The following is a 16,229-nucleotide window of genomic DNA, read 5'->3' as shown; positions in this document are numbered from 1 at the left end:
CTCCTGCACCTGACCTCCTTCGACCAGTTGCGCACACTCTGACAGCCCTCAACAGATGTAGGCGGTGTTGGGAAAGATACGAGACATGAAATGCATGAAAAAGAAGTACATAATCAAGATTACATCATTGTGATATGCAGTAAAATGCTTTCATTGACAATTTCTTGTCTACTTAATAGGATGGGTGGTCCTGTATCTGTGTGAGCAACATTTCTGTATTTATCTTGTAAATGCAGCAGCTACATGATTCCTTTCAGATGTTTCTCCATACTGTTTAATTTTTCATGAACACGTACAGAGAAACAGTGGTGTAAAGTACTTAAGTAAAAATACTTCAACGTACTACTTAAGTAGTGTTTTTGGGTATCTGTAATTTACTTTAATATTTATATTTTTGACTTATTTTACTTCACTACATTCGTTAAGAAAATAATGTACTTTTTACTCCATACATTTTTCTGTGACACCTAAAAGTACTTGTTACATTTTCAATGCTTAACAGGACAGGAAAATAGTAAAATTCACGCACTTAACAACCGAACATCCCTGGTCATCCGTACTACCTCTAATCTGCCGGAATCACTAAACTCACATACCTCGTTTGTAAATTATGTCTGAGTGTTGGAGTGTGCCCCTGGCTTTCCGTAAATTTAAATAACAAGAAAATGGTGCCATCTGCTATCAATTTTCGCCTAAAATGATATACCCAAATCTAACTGCCTGTAGCTCAGTACCTGAAGCAAGGATATGCATATTCTTGATACCATTTGAAAGGAAACACTTTGAAGTTTGTGGAAATGTGAAATGAACGTAGGAGAATATAACACATTAGATCTGGTAAAAGATAATACAAACAAAAAAAACATGCGTTTTCTATTTTTATCATCATCTTTGAAATGCAGAGAAAGGCCATACATTGAGATATGATTCTAGGTGTAATTTAGATGTTGTGTGTGCAACATTTCAGACTGATCCAGTGAAGAATTACTTTACTTTGCTTTAATAGCTACTGTAAATTGAAGTTGCAGTTCGATTAACAAGAATTTAAGCTTTCTGCCCATATAAGACATGTCTATTTCCTGGAATTGGCTGTTGTTTACAATGTCATTCTAGTGACATTATCGCATATTGAGCAACAACTGTCCCGGTTTAAGAACACTGATCCCGTAGAGGTTTATTATAAGGAATTTGAAAAGATTTATACTTTTACTTTTATTTTGATACTTAAGTATATTTTAGTAATTACATTTACTTTTTATACTAAGTATATTTTAAATCAAATACTAATACTCAAGTAGACTGCGTGACTTTAACTTTTATTTTGTCATTTTCTATTAAGGTATCTTTCATTTTACTCAATTATGATAGTTGGGTACTTTTTTCACCACTGAAGCAATTTGCTGTTGCGCCAGGAATGAAAGTCTCAACAGACTCAACACAGGACAACTTTGTGAAAATTATGAAAGTCAACTTTTAAACCTCGGAAGTTAACACATCTCTTGTAGGGAAGGTTAATTCATTTACTTGTAATACACATCACCTGACAGCAGAAACAAACTGGCCATGGGTTCGTCCATCTTTAGCCCAGTGGGCCTGTCTAAATAAGGGGGGGGGGGGGGTTGCACATAATTATCATTATTTGGCAAATAATGGGGGGCTTCACAGAAAAAAATGGGCCAGTGTGGGGGTCTTGATGGGAAAAAAGGCTGATTTCTGGTCCCAGTCGGTCCCTGCCTGGCAGACTATCAGACATAGGAGGATCTGAATCTGTAAATCTGTCATTTCAATCATGTTGCTTTCCACGAAGAAGGAGAATCCATCCATACACGTTAATATGCATACTGAACCATGGATTCAGAGCTCAGGTCAGCTCAGGTCATGGATACTAACAAACATATTCCATTTACTGGTTGTGTCCCAAATGTCACCCTATTCCATATTTAGTGCCTATAGGGCTCAGGTCAAAAGTACTGCACTAGGGAATGTGCCACTTAGGACGTAGACACTATGCTGTATGAGGCAACCGCTTTGAATCACCTGCTCCAACCCCAAAGTATCCACCCATCATCTCCCCTACCACACACACACCCACACACACACACACACACACACACACACACACACACACACACACACACAACAAAAATATGCTGTGTCATTGGAAATAATGTTAACTTACAGATACACAGCCATGAATGCATTTGCATGGACTGTAAACACGCATACGCATGTTCACACGCAAACAAATGTGCACGTCCACACGCGTACACACACAACGTTATTTCCAATAGTACACTATAAAATGTTTGCTGTCAAATTTACAGTAATTTACTGGCAGTATTTGGCCAGTAAGTTACTTTAATTAATTCTATAGTAGCAAATATTTTACTGTAATCGAATTTACAGTATAAATTACAATTACAGCATATTATTGTAATTACCCAGTAACATATTACCCAGTGTTCTTTGCAAGTTTTCATTTCCATATTTACATTGGTTATCTAGTGGGCCCTCTTGTAGTTGGCAACTTACAGTTTATAAACCAAGGTTTATAAAAAAACACAAATCACTGTCATAGCTAGTAAAAAGTTTCACTAACCATTACTGAAAATGTTTTTGTAGTTAAGGACAAACTGGTCTTCAATAATTATTGTACTTACAGCAAGATATCTTATGATATGTCTGACCATCTCTGGATAGTGCCAATGCATTACTGAGAAACTCATAGTAACTTGATGAAAGCGTCCTGTAAATTTCTATAATGTCGAAGCAATAAAACACAGTACAATATTGTAAAAGTGACTATAAGAAAGTTATTTTAACAATATGTTACTGTAATTACACGGGATTGGAGCAAGCAGGTTGGCTGCTAGGCATTTGAACTGTATATTACAGCATATCAATGAATACTTGGTGTTTTATATGACTGCACTTCTAGAGGCCTAAATAAAAGCTTCCAAACTGACCATAATTACACAACAAAACAGATCAAATGGATATAGATGTCTGAAGTTTTGTTTCGTCGAACAACCACCTGATTGATTTAATATTGGTTTTGATAGAACACAAAAAGGCTACTCTGTACACGCGCTACAGCGTGTGGAACGTCATCTATAATAATGTGTCTGCTCTAAATTCCAGCAGGTGCCACTAGTGTGCAATGTGTTGATCAAAACCTTGAGTAATTAAATCATTTATTTTGATACAATTGTCTGGAAAGCCTCAATGCTTCAGGAAGCTTAGTTTCCCCATCACTACAATACACCATCATTTACAGTGTGCTGCATTAAATACACAAAACAGCAATGCAATTGTATTGAAATATTCATCAATTGCTAATAATGAATATGTAATTATGTATTACAGCATACCAACTGAAATGTGGTGTTTTATATCAGTTGCGCTTTAGGTCTTAACAAAGGCTTCTAAACTAACAGTGACTACAGCTTTTCTAATTTTGCAACAAAGCCTCTTTCACTCATACTGCCAAACATACCCTCATAAAACTGACTATCCTACCGATCCTTGCCTCCAACACTCTACTCAGCAAATTGGATGTAGTCTATCACAGTGCCATCCGTTTTGTCACCAAAGCCCCATATACTACCCACCACTGCGACCTGTATGCTCTCGTTGGCTGGTCATCGCTACATATTCATCGCCAAATCCACTGGCTCCAGGTCATTTAAAGTCTTTGGTAGGTAAAGCTCCACCTTATCTCTGCTCACTGGTCACCATAGCAACACCCACCAATGGCACGCTCTCCAGCAGGTTTAATTCACTGGTCATCCCCAAAGCCAACACCTCCTTTGGCCGCCTTTCCTTCCAGTTCTCTGCTGCCAATGACTGAAACAAATTGCAAAAATCACTGAAGTTGGAGACTTATATCTCCCTCACTAACTTTAAGCGTCAGCTGTCAGAGCAGCTTACCGATCGCTGCAGCTGTACACAGCCCATCTGTAAATAGCCAATCCAACCAACTACCTACCTCATCACCGTATTTGTTTTTGTTTTTCTGCTCTTTTGCACACCAGTATTTCCACTTGCACATCCTCATCTGCACATATATCACTCCAGTGTACATTTCTAAATTGTAATTACTTCGCCACTATTGGCCTATTTATTGCCTTACCTCCTTACTTCATTTGCACACACTATAGTATACAGATTTTTCTATTGTGTTATTGACTGTATTTTTGTTTATCCCATGTGTTGTTGTTTTTGTCACAGTGCTTTGCTTTATCTTGGCCAGGTCGCAGTTGTAAATGAAAACTTGTTCTCAGCTGGCCTACCTGGTTAAATAAAGGTGAAATAAATAAAATAAAAAGGATATGGCTAGCCACTCAACCATTAAAGGTTTGAGACTTGCTGCCACTCTGATCTGTCACCTATGTGAGAGTGCCTTCGGAAAGTATTCAGACCCTTTGACTTTTTCCACATTTTGTTAGGTTACAGCCTTATTCTAAAATTGATTAAATTGTTGTTTATCCGCACATCAATCTACACACAGTACCCCACAGTACCCCCAGTCCCTGCCCCTGAAAAACATCCCCACAGCATGATGCTGCATCCACCATGCTTCACCGTAGCGATGGTGCCAGGGTCCTCTAGAAGTGACTCTTGGCATTCAGGTCAAAGAGTTCAATCTTGGTTTCATCAGACCAGAGAATCTTGTTTCTCATGGTCTGAGAATTTTTAGGTGCCTTTTGGGAAATTACAAGCGAGCTGTCATGTGCCTTTTACTGAGGAGTGGCTTCCGTCTGGCCACAGAGGAATTCTAGAGCTCTGTCAGACTGACCATTGGGTTCTTGGTCACCTCCCTGACCAAGGCCCTTTTCCCCCGATTGCTCAGTTTGGCCAGGCGGCCAGCTCTAGAAAAAATCTTGGTGGTTCCAAACTTCTTCCATTTAAGAATGAAGGAGGCCACTGTGTTCTTGATGACCTTCAATGCTGTAGACATTTTTTGTTACCCTTCCCCACCTCTGTGCCTTTTTACAATCCTGTCTCGGAGATCTATGGACGATTCCTTTGACCTCATAGCTTGGTTTTTGCTCTGACATAGACTGTCAACTGTGGGATCTTATGTAGACAAGTGTGTCTTTCAAAATCATGTCCAATCACTTCAATATACCACATGTGGACTCCAATCAAGTTGTAGAAACGTCTCAAGGATGATCAATGGAAACAGGATGCACCTCAGCTCAATTTCGAGTTTCATAGCAAAGGGTCTGAATACTTATGTAAATAAGGTATTTATATATTTTTTTTAATTTACATTTGCAAAAATTCTAAAAACAGTTTTTGCTTTGTCATTATAGGGTATTGTTTGTCGATTGCTGAGGATTTTTTTAGTTGTTAATTTTCGAATAAGGCTGTAACGTAACAAAATGTGGAAAAGGTCAAGGGGTCTGAATACTCTCCGAAGGCACTGTAAATGTAATTCTCAGGGAGCCATTACCACATATCAGTGAAAGTTGTACAGCATTCTCACTAACAGGTGCAACAAATGTAGCCTCTTATAAGTAACACCTAACAATATGTTAATGATTCCAATGCCCAAATATACACCCAGTAATGTTCGTTTAGTGTGCCAAAAATGTATTATGACACTGTATTCTGAATTACAGTAGATGACTGAAATCAAATAGCCAGTAAATTACTATAGATTTTCAGGTCAAGGTTTATAGAATTCGCAAAATTGAGTTTAGTGTATTCTGTGGGGTTGCAGTATTCTCACTCATGGGTGCGACAAACGGAGCATTTTACAAGGCAAACCTTAAAAGATGTTAATGAGCCAGAGGCTCTTTCCCCGTCCACAACATTTCCCCACAATGCACCATAATTAATTCTGTAAAACACATTTAAGGTATTTTACTGTGCATTCTACAGTGTTTTATTGTTGAAATTACAGAAACGTCTTTCAGTGTACGTATCTACTCACTTGAGGGTGGTCATCTCGGTGAGTGATGGCTGTGTGGCCTTCAGATAGCTTGCCCGGCGCGCCTGCACCTTGGGCGAGGGCTTGGGGCTGCAGTCTGAGTCGCCGCTGTCTTCCTCCGCCATGGCCTTGATGTAGCTGCCACTGCGCATACGCCGGCATGGGATCTCCTCGTCTTTCCCCACGGGCAAGAACCCCCTACTCCACTCGTCCTGGGGTACCTGTGGGGTGGAGACCGTGAGGACAGGGCGGTAACTTATGTCAGAGCGATGAAACACACGACTAGACACTATGACCGCTCCCTAACCCCTGGCTGACCGCTTGCCCAGCCTCAGGTCACCATCCAAACAAGGCTCTATATACACCAAGCTGCTAAAGTCACACCACTAAGTGCTAATGTTCACCTGAATATGGTGTATTAGAACCATACCATCAGGGTGTAGAGACTAGAGGCCATCCGTTGTGCTGCTCCCTCCCAGTGACGCATATCAAACTGAGGAGTGAATTGTTCGGTCTAAAACTTTTGAATTCTCCCAACCCTGTCTGTCTGTGCAGTGGTTGTGTTGCGCTTTCACACACTAATGAACGTGTAAAAAAAAGAGGCAAGCAAAGAAGCCCATCTCCCTCTCTCCGCTGCCACAAGAAAGAGAGAGAGAAAAACAAAGGAGGTTTTGTTCCGCCCCAGCACTGCGCTGGTCTCCAATATGAGTGGCTTTTAGGGGCTCTAACACGGAGGTGAAAGGGAGAGAGGAGACATACAGAGAGAAAAATGCATCCCAAATTGTACCATATTTGCTCTATAGTGCACTACTTTTGACCAAGGCCTATAATGCGCTCATCAAAAGTAGTCACTATGGAATAGGGTGTCATTTGCGATGGCGACAAAGAGTCTGAATAATCAATGGTAGGAGAATCATTCAACAGGCCGGTAGCTAGGGAGACAACTTGTCCTTGACGTCAGGGGCACACAAGCAAAAACTGCGAAGACAGAGAACATCTAGGGTCTGTTGAGGACTTGAATGACGCTAGTGTTACACCAATGTCTCTCATCATCTGTAACAGAAAATAAAACAGAAACTAAAATAACACCCTGACAAATAAAGCCGAGACACATTGGGAGGTGTTTGGCTGGCTGAGAGTCAGTGTGTGTGTGTGTGCGTTTGTGTGTGTGTGTGTGTGTGTGTGTGTGTGTGCGCAGCCTGGTCTCATAGACTAGATGTAACATAGTAAACGTAAATCCGGCACACTCAAATTAGTATGATATGTAAATGCTTCCTATTGTTACATACGACAGAAGATTACTGAAGGCAAAAAATGAAAGTAAAGTGGTTGGTAGGGGTGGATGGGCCACCGTATAATGCAAATGTCTAGCAACCCAAAGGTTGCGTATTCAAATCTCTTCACGGATAACTTCAACTAATCAGCTACTTTGCAATTACTTAGCATGTTAGCTAACCCTTCCCCTAATCCCTAACATTAACCTAACTCCTAACCTTAACCTAAACCCCTATACCTAGCCTAGCTAATGTTAGCATTAGCCACCTACCTAACATTAGCCACAACAAATTGGAATTCTTAACATATCACACTTGGGCTCCCAAGTGGCGCAGGGGTCTTAGGCACTGCATCACAGGGCAGGAGGCATCTCTGCAGTCCCTGGTTTGAATCCAGGCTGCATCACATCCGGCCATGATTGGTAGTCCCATAGGGCAGCGCACAATTGGCCCAGCGACGGCCAGTGTTGGCTGTGATTGTAAATAAGAATTTGTTCTTCACTGACTTCCCTAGTTAAATAAAAAAATACATTTTGCCAATTTGTAACATATCATATGAATTGTAATTCGTAACGTATCATACAAGAATGATGATGGACATCCACAAATTAATATATACCATACGAAACTTAACAAATCCTAATAATTGAGTGCCCCGGATTTACATTCACTATGTTACTATGAGTCCAGGTTGGTGCGTGCATGCTTGTGTGTGTTTGTGTGAACGAGAACAACAGGAAGTGTGTGTGAATGGCAAGGGGCAGAAAACAAGATTACATCCCAGCACGGGAATAAAACAACATGTCACTCCTCCAAATTGAAAGAAGTTTTGGCTTCTTTTTCGCCGGCTAAAAGTGTCATGTCCTCCTCTTTGACAGTGCCCCATTTTTTGTTCTCTGAAGAAGAAAGAGGAACGCAGTTCTTTTCAGGTTGGAACAGGAGGAATGTTTCTACATGGCTGCAAACATTTTCTCTTAGTCCCTCTTACTTTCTCTCTCCCCCAGTCTCTCACTCACTTTCACTCTCTTTCCCTCTCAGTCCGTCTCTCTCTCTCCCTTTCATTACATTTTCAATTTAATGGCCTTTATTGGCATGGGAAACATACAGTATGTTTACATTACCATATGTTTACATTTACATTCTTTCTAACTTGCTCTCTCTCTCAGTCCCCATTCTCCCGCTATCTCTCAGTCCCTCTCTTTCTTTCTCTCCCCCCGGGCTTCTGTTTGCAGCTCACCAAGTCAGATGAGGGGATGTAACCGTGTTGAATCACTTCCTCTTTCATCTTCTCCCAAACAAACAGAGAGAGCACAGTGGAGCCACCAGGTTCAGGGATATGTGGCTTTTCTCCTCTTTTCAATAGTTCTGTTTTTCCGTCTCTCATCTCACGTCAGCAGCCCTTCTAACGCTCCAGCTCTTTCACACTATGCTCGTGTTCCAAATGGCACCTGATTCCCATAGGTATCAGGTCAAGAATAGTGCACTATATAGAGACACACCATTATGTGAATATGGCAGCTACTGTGTAAGAGAGGCTACAGGTACTGTGTATGCATGGGCTAATGCTGATTTCCAAGTAAATATACTGCATGCAGTAACTGTAAAAGATCAGCTTAAATGCTAATCTAGTAGGTATACATAAGTAATGATTCCACAAGTAATCATTATACATGGGAATATACAAGCACAAACACACTAATTACATTTTTTGTTTAGCCTTTATTTAACTAGGCAAGTCAGTTAAGAATAAATCATTATTTTACAATGACGGCCAATCCCGGCCAAACCCTCCCCTAACCCGGACGACGCTGGGCCAATTGTGCGCCGCCTTATGGGATTCCCGATCACGGCCGGTTGTGATACAGCCCAAGATTGAATCAGGGTCTGTAGTGACGCCTCTGGTACTGCGATGAAGTGCCTTAGACCGCTGCGCTGCTTGGGAGCCAGAACCAAATCAGCTGTCGCAAGACATTACAAACACACAGACATGTAACAATGTAAAGGACCTGAGACAAATGGAATGGGGTCCACAACCAGGGACGATATGGAATAGGATGAATGATGTTAACAGGTGAGGAAGATGACGTCTCACGTTTGACACAAATGAGGACGTCTCAATTCAACACAAATGTAATAAAATGAACAATGTTTATTGTTCTGAAATAGTTTTTGTTGTTAGGAACAGATAAGATTATCATTCCTGCAACATTATTCTGATGAAATGTAATTTGATCTCTGAAAAATGTATCTAATTGATTTACTCACTTTATATGTGCATACTGTATTCTTGTCACAGATCATCCTATACAACTACTGCTGTACATACCTTTTTCCTATTTATATAATGTCCATACTGTCTATACACACCAAATATTTAGTGCATTCGGAAAGTATTCAGAGCCCTTGACTTTTTCCACATTTACGTTACTGCCTTATTCTAAAATGTATGAAATACTTTGTTTCCCTCATCAATCTACACACAATACCCCATAATGACAAAGCAAACACAGGATTTTAGAAATGTTTGCAAATGTATATAAAAAAACAGAAATATCACATTTACATAAGTATTCAGACCCTTTAATCAGTATTTTGTTGAAGGACCTTTGTCAGTGACTACAGCCTCGAGTCTTCATGGGTAGGACGCTACAAGCTTGGCACACCTGTATTTGGGGAGTTTCTCCCATTCTTCTCTGTAGATCCTCTCAAATTCTGTCAGGTTGGATGGGGAGCATCGCTGCACAGCTATTTTCACGTCTCTCCAGAGATGTTCGATAGGGTTCATGTCCGGGCTCTGGCTGGGCCACTCAAGGACATTCAGAGACTTGTCCCGAAGCCACTCCTGCATTGTCTTGGCTGTGCGCTTAGGGTTGCTGTCCTGTTGGAAGGTGAACCTTCACCCTAGTCTGAGGTCCTGAGCTCTCTGGAGCAGGTTTTCATCAAGGATCTCTCTGTACTTTGCTCTGTTCATCTTTCCCTCGATCCTGACTAGTCTCCCAGTCCCTGCCGCTGAAAAACATCCCCACTGCATGATGCTGTCACCACCATGCTTTACCGTAGGGGTGGTGCCAGGTTTCCTCCAGGCGTGACACTTGGCATTCAGGCCAAAGAGTTCAATCTTGGTTCCATCATATAAGAGAATCTTGTTTCTCATGGTCTGAGAATCTTTAGGTGCCTTTTGGCAAACTCCAAGTGGGCTGTCATGTGCCTTTTACTGAGCAGTGGCTTCTGTCTGGTCAGTCTACCATAATGGCCTGATTGGAGGAGTGCTGTAGAGATGGTTGTCCTTTGGGAAGGTTCACCAAACTCCACAGAGGAACTCCTGAGCTCTGACAGAGTGACCATTGAGTTCTTGGTCACATTCCTGACCAAGGCCCTTCTCCCACGATTTCTCAGTTTTGCCAGCTGGCTAGCCATGGAAGAGTCTTGATGGTTCCAAACTTCTTCCATTTAAGATTGATGGAGGCCACTGTTCTTGGGCACCTTCAATGCTGCAGAAATGTTTTGGTACCCTTCCTCAGATCTGTGCCTCAACACAATCCTGTCTCGGAGCTCTATGGACAATTCCTTCGACCTCATGGCTTCGTTTTTTCTCTGACATACACTGTCAACTGTGGGACCTTATATTGACAGGTGTGTGCCTTTCCATATCATGTCCAATCAATTGAATTTACCACAGGTGGAGTCCAATCAAGTTGTAGAAACATCTCAAGGATGATCAATGGAACCTGAGCTCAATTTCGAGTCTCATAGCAAAGAGTATGAATACTTGTGTAAATAAAGTATTACTGTTTTGATTTTGAATAATTTTCTCTTTGTCATTATGGGGTATTGTGTGTAGATTGAGAAGGATTTTTTTCTTTAATCCAATTTAGAATAAGGCTGCAACGTAACAAAATGTGGAAAAAGTAATGGGGTCTGAGTACTTTCCGAATGCACTGTATATCCTGGACTCTGACATTGCTCGTTTTGATATGCCTTACCGTTTTTGACAATTGCTTACACACGATTTCTGAAACTATGGCTCCTTTTCTCTAGACTCTACACACAAAACCCCAAAACACACACACAACATGCAAAACGTCACACATCTTTTGAAAAACCAAACACTTCATTCAAAACTATTTTAACTCTTCTCAAAATGGTGTTTTTGCATCAAAACTCTACACACAAACCATCAAATGATTAGCTCTTATACACGCCCAACTACACACGGATGTGACAAATGTAAAACACTACTATCTTGTGTCTTTTGCATGTTCAGTGTGCACTGGGTGTAAGCACTGGGTGTAAGTACTTGGTAAATGCGTGTGGCATTTGGAATGGCAGTGCTTTCCAAATGAAACACAAGACCTGTTAGTTTTGAGTGATGTGTCTAATTTAGAGAACTGTGTTTAGTGTTTTGCAAAAAGTGTGTTTTACAATTGCAAACTGAGAGTAAAGCAGATAATGTGCTTGCAGTTTTGCAGACTTGGTCTGAAGATTAGGTAAATGAGTTAATGGTTTCACTGAGTGTGCCACTTTTAGTACCACTTTTAGTGTGTAAAAGATTGTAAAAAACAAATCTCTTTTTATTAAAAAAAATTATTGGGATTATTTGTGTATTAGTATTGTACTGTTAGACATTTACTGTACTACTGGAGCTAGGAACAAAAGCATTTTGCTGCACCTGCTTTATTAAGATCTGCTAATCAGTGTATGCAATAAATAAACTTTGATTTGATTTGTCTCACATTCAACACTTATGAGGACATCTCGCATTCAACACTTATGTCCCCTAAGAGTGGCCGATAGAGAAAGAAAGTAAGTCTGCTCATTGTCTCCTCCACTCTCTCTGCCTTAAGGGACAGTGGATATTGAGGGGCCTCCACATATCAGTCTGCGTGGACATGGATAGAGATAGAGAGAGAGTACGTCTGCCCCTCCTCTACCCTTCTCTCTCTGTCTCAAGGGACGGTGGACATGCAGTGGGACAGGTGTCTCCACACAGGCATATGAATCTCTGGTAGGACATGGATGGAGGTGTGAAGATGGAGGTTTGGAGGTGAAGAAGGGTTGTTGTCATACCTGGAGGAATTGACAGATCTGGCGCCCACCCTGTTGGCATGTATCGGCCTTGACCGGGGCTTTGTCCAGGTTGACCGATGCTTTCTGGTAGACTTCCCTGGCCCTACTGACCGTCAGTGTTGACGACCACAAGCTCTTCTTCAGCAGTTGGCCAGTCCCGTCCATCCCCGTGCCCAGTCCCGGCAACCCGGCGCATGTAGAACACTTGACGTTGTTGTTGCTTCGTGACGTCTTCAGCGAGTGGGCGCTGATGGTGTTGTACTGCTCCATGAAGTACTGCGACTGAGACTTGCCTGGGTGGCGGCCCATGGTCATCACCCCCGAGGGCATGCCTCCCGGGATGGGGCTGTGGTGGTGGTACAGGCACACCTCGCGGTCCAGGGTGTCGTCCGAGCTCCAGTAGCCTGAGGTGGCCGAGCGCATCTTGGGCTCCGACCTGCTGCGGTCTTTGCTCTTGTTGCGCTTGCTGCTATGCTTCAGGGTGCCGGAGTGGGAGGGCGGGTTGTCAGAGCTGGCCTTGCCCCCGTTCATCCTATCCCCGGATGGGCCTTCCAGGGAGTGAGACTTGGTGAAGAGCTTCTGGACCGAGTGGACAAGATGCCGGATCCTCCCAGGACTGTCGCTGCGCTGGTGCGCCACCTCTGTGCACTTGTACTGTAGTGTGTGGTAGCCGTCGTGGCGCACCGGCGCCTGCCGTTCAAACTGCTCCAGAAGGTTGGGGGGGATGCGGTTGTTGTTAAAGCTTCCCCCCTGGCCTCCGGTGTAAGGCACCACAGCACACTCATCCTTCAATTCATGGTGGGAGCTGTAGTGTCTTCGGGGGAAGGTGCTGCTAGCAGGGTCAGGGTAGGGCCCGCACTCAGACTGGAAGGAGCTTCGCTGGGCATAGTAAGGGTGGTCCGCCGGGTGGGCATTGCCCGGGTTCAGCGGGTAGGGCCGGGCTTGGCGCCCCAGGGTCATGGAGTCATAGGAGGGGTCACAAGTCACCGTGTGATGGTGTCTTCGGCTACTCGACAAGCCTTTCATCGTCATCGTCACGGACGAGGGGACAGACGCATCTAACTGCTACTGACGCTAAATAAGCTCTGTGGACACACAAACCCAGAAGAGACAAACAGAGAGACAAAACAAAGATAGACAAACAGAGAGACATAGAGAGAGAGGGAGAGAAGAGAGAGGGAGATAATTACTTATGCACGCATAGGCATTGTCTAAAGCTGATTAGAATGACTTTTGGCACCCCTAAGCAGACGAGAACAGACAGTGATGTTGACACAGGTAGACCTATTCATCTTTTTCTTCTGTCCTTCAAGGTTATCTAAATATAGCAGTCAGTTTATTTGGCATGCATTTCAAGACTTTCAAATCGCTCCACAAGCTTGTCTTCCAACATTTATGGTTGCTCTAGTGAATTTGATTACATGGGAGAAAAAGAGATGGGGGAAACCGGGGGTTGAGTTTGAAAGAATTGAATACTGTTTAAGCTCCAATAAATAGTCAGGAATAGTCACCTAATCACAGATAGATATATCCCTCACAAAATTTCTCAGAGTAGAAGTGCTGATCTAGGATCAGGTCCTCCCTATCCATATAATCTAATTCATTATCACCTAAAAGGGAAAACTTGTCTCAGAGCAGCACTGCTATTCTGAGACACTTTATGAATAAGAGCCCTGATCCTAGTACTGCCAGTCATTTGAGCTGATCTAAGGTGTGAGGTGGCTGTAGACAAGAGTCTGGTGGCTCTACCACTCCACTCCCTCTAAAACAAGCTGACAGCTCCTGGGCCACTGCAGCCAACAACCAATAAAAGCCTTGCCTCACATGGTGACATGAAAACAATGGCATCTAACAGGGCCAATGGCCCTTTACACTCAAACCCGTATACGGGTTGGAAAATGGCAGATTTGAGCACTGATAAACTCCTAAATTGGAATGCAGTGGTTGTACAGTAACATGCTGTATATGACGTCGGAGCTCTGCCTCTGCTCTTCACAGCACTTTATGGCTTTTGATTGACAGGTGTTGTGCTAATTGGGCAACATTTGATAATTTTTTGCCTGAGTGAGGGAAATGTAAATTAAAAGGACCGCTTTTAAACACTTGCACTTCACATTTCCATATCGTAAAACTTTAATGTCATATACAGTGTCAACATTTATGATAACTATGTTTGATGTACAGTTACAATATGACATGCCTGGGTTGATCTGAACAGAATGAGCATATGTTTGTCTACTGTGAAGAAAATTAGCAGGTGCACAGGCACCCGAATGCACTCATGACTGCTTTCTTTCATGACGCAAAATTATTATCTGTTTCCCTGAATTGCATTGTGAAAGCCTAACACTGCAATATTGTATTTTATAACGTAGTTAGTCATGTTGGCAATAGAACAAGCTTTCAAATGATGCCCACCTGACCCAGATTGTGATGTATAATGGACCGTCTATTGCGTAAACAACATCAGTAATTGTACGATGGCGAGGATGCAGGGCTGTGTTCCAAACGAAACAACTACAAGTGGGCCTGCTATAGTTACTCAATGGCACAGCTAGGTGAGCTCAAAAAAAGCCCCTTATAGTTGAAGACTAAAATGACTTAGGAACTGTGCAGACATTGGAGAGGTGTGTGACCGCTTGGAGATACCAGTTAGTCCTCTCACTCAAACCTTTGTCATGTTTTTGTCTTGTGTTGCACATTTTCCAGGAATGATGGGTTCAGACTTCTAAACTTGAAGTCAGAACTTCTAAACGTATTCATGTCACTGAGGGAGAGAGGGGAATGCAGAACGTTTTTGTTGTTCAGAACATGTTATTGTTGTTCAGAACATGTTATTGTTAGATATCAGGTATCCTATGGAAAGGAGAAGGGCCACAGTCTGGTTCATGTCAACAGGACAGCCATGAGTTGGGGAGGACTAAGGTCAGGTCAGATGAAGTGAGAAAGAACAGGAATCACTAAAATCCTGTCTAGCAACAGAGATGTATTGGCTGTCCAGCTGTGTAAGGAGGAGACTAGGCATAGGAGGAAGGTTTAAATACCAGTGTTTGTGTAAACATGTCTTTGTTCTTTCAGCTGTTTGACCCTTTGGGTGAATCAACTTGGTTTGAGCTTTTCTTAGTTGTCCGTTTGTTTTTAATTTGTTTGTCAAAACCTAACAATTATTAACAAATGCAGTGAAAAGTACAGTACATGTAAAATGCACATAGAATCAACAGTTTAATGTTTGGATTAAGTCTTGTGTCAGGTGAACCGTTGTGTACTTTAGACTAAGACACACAAACACATTCACAGCTCCAAATATTCAGCAAAACCTGTCACCTAGTCCAATAGACTGGGAGGTGAGGATAACGAGACAACAAGGGTTCAAGCACCCAAAGCAGAGCTCTAACAGAGCTACACAGAACACTGAGGCTTAGCCAGCAGAGGGAATTCATTACAGCAACTTATAACACACAACCAAAGGCCACTGTAGTAAATAAAAGCAAGTAAAAGGAGGAAGGAAAAGGAGGATGGAAAAGGAGGAAGGAAAAGAGTACTGGACGAAACAAATGAAAGGACTCCAGATAAACCTGAAACACAGAGAACTGAGGAATGGAATTATATCAAATAGGTTTAATAGTGTCTGTGTACAGTACGTACGTACATTATGCACAGGTTACGTCCCAAATGGTACCCTAAGCCCTACATAGTGCACTACTTTTGACGAGGGCCCAAATAGGGCCCTTTGCACTATGTAGGGAATAGAATGCCATTTGGGACGAAAACAGGGTGTATATTGTTTTGCATGAGGAATGTGTGGAGGCTACAGTAATTGAAGATGGACTGAACTGTTTGTGAAAATTCGGATTACATTTCCATTTCTGCATAAGGAAGAGGGATCAAATATAGCTGGGAGTCACAAAGGCCTACATCACCATATTCTACATTGTATTGAAAACACAATA

The 16,229-nt window shown here is 42.2% G+C and overlaps 1 protein-coding gene across 1 annotated transcript in view; it reads right to left on the bottom strand.

The window, feature by feature from the left end:
- LOC106578647 (disks large-associated protein 1) overlaps positions 1 to 16,229 on the bottom strand; it is a 208,055-nt gene that overhangs the window by 125,937 nt on the left and 65,889 nt on the right. The window contains exons 2-3 of the mRNA XM_014157684.3: positions 12,280 to 13,364; positions 5,942 to 6,159 (exon numbers count right to left, since the gene is read on the bottom strand). Coding sequence (XP_014013159.3) covers positions 5,942 to 6,159; positions 12,280 to 13,311 — 1,250 coding nt within the window. The 5' untranslated portion in view covers positions 13,312 to 13,364. The remainder of the gene's footprint in view (positions 1 to 5,941; positions 6,160 to 12,279; positions 13,365 to 16,229) is intronic.

This window comes from Salmo salar, chromosome 19, assembly GCF_965601325.2.
Source record: "Salmo salar chromosome 19, fSalSal1, whole genome shotgun sequence".
NCBI lineage: Eukaryota > Metazoa > Chordata > Actinopteri > Salmoniformes > Salmonidae > Salmo > Salmo salar.
The sequence above is the reverse complement of the archived record's forward strand: the minus strand, read 5'-3'. Positions and strand labels throughout refer to the sequence as shown.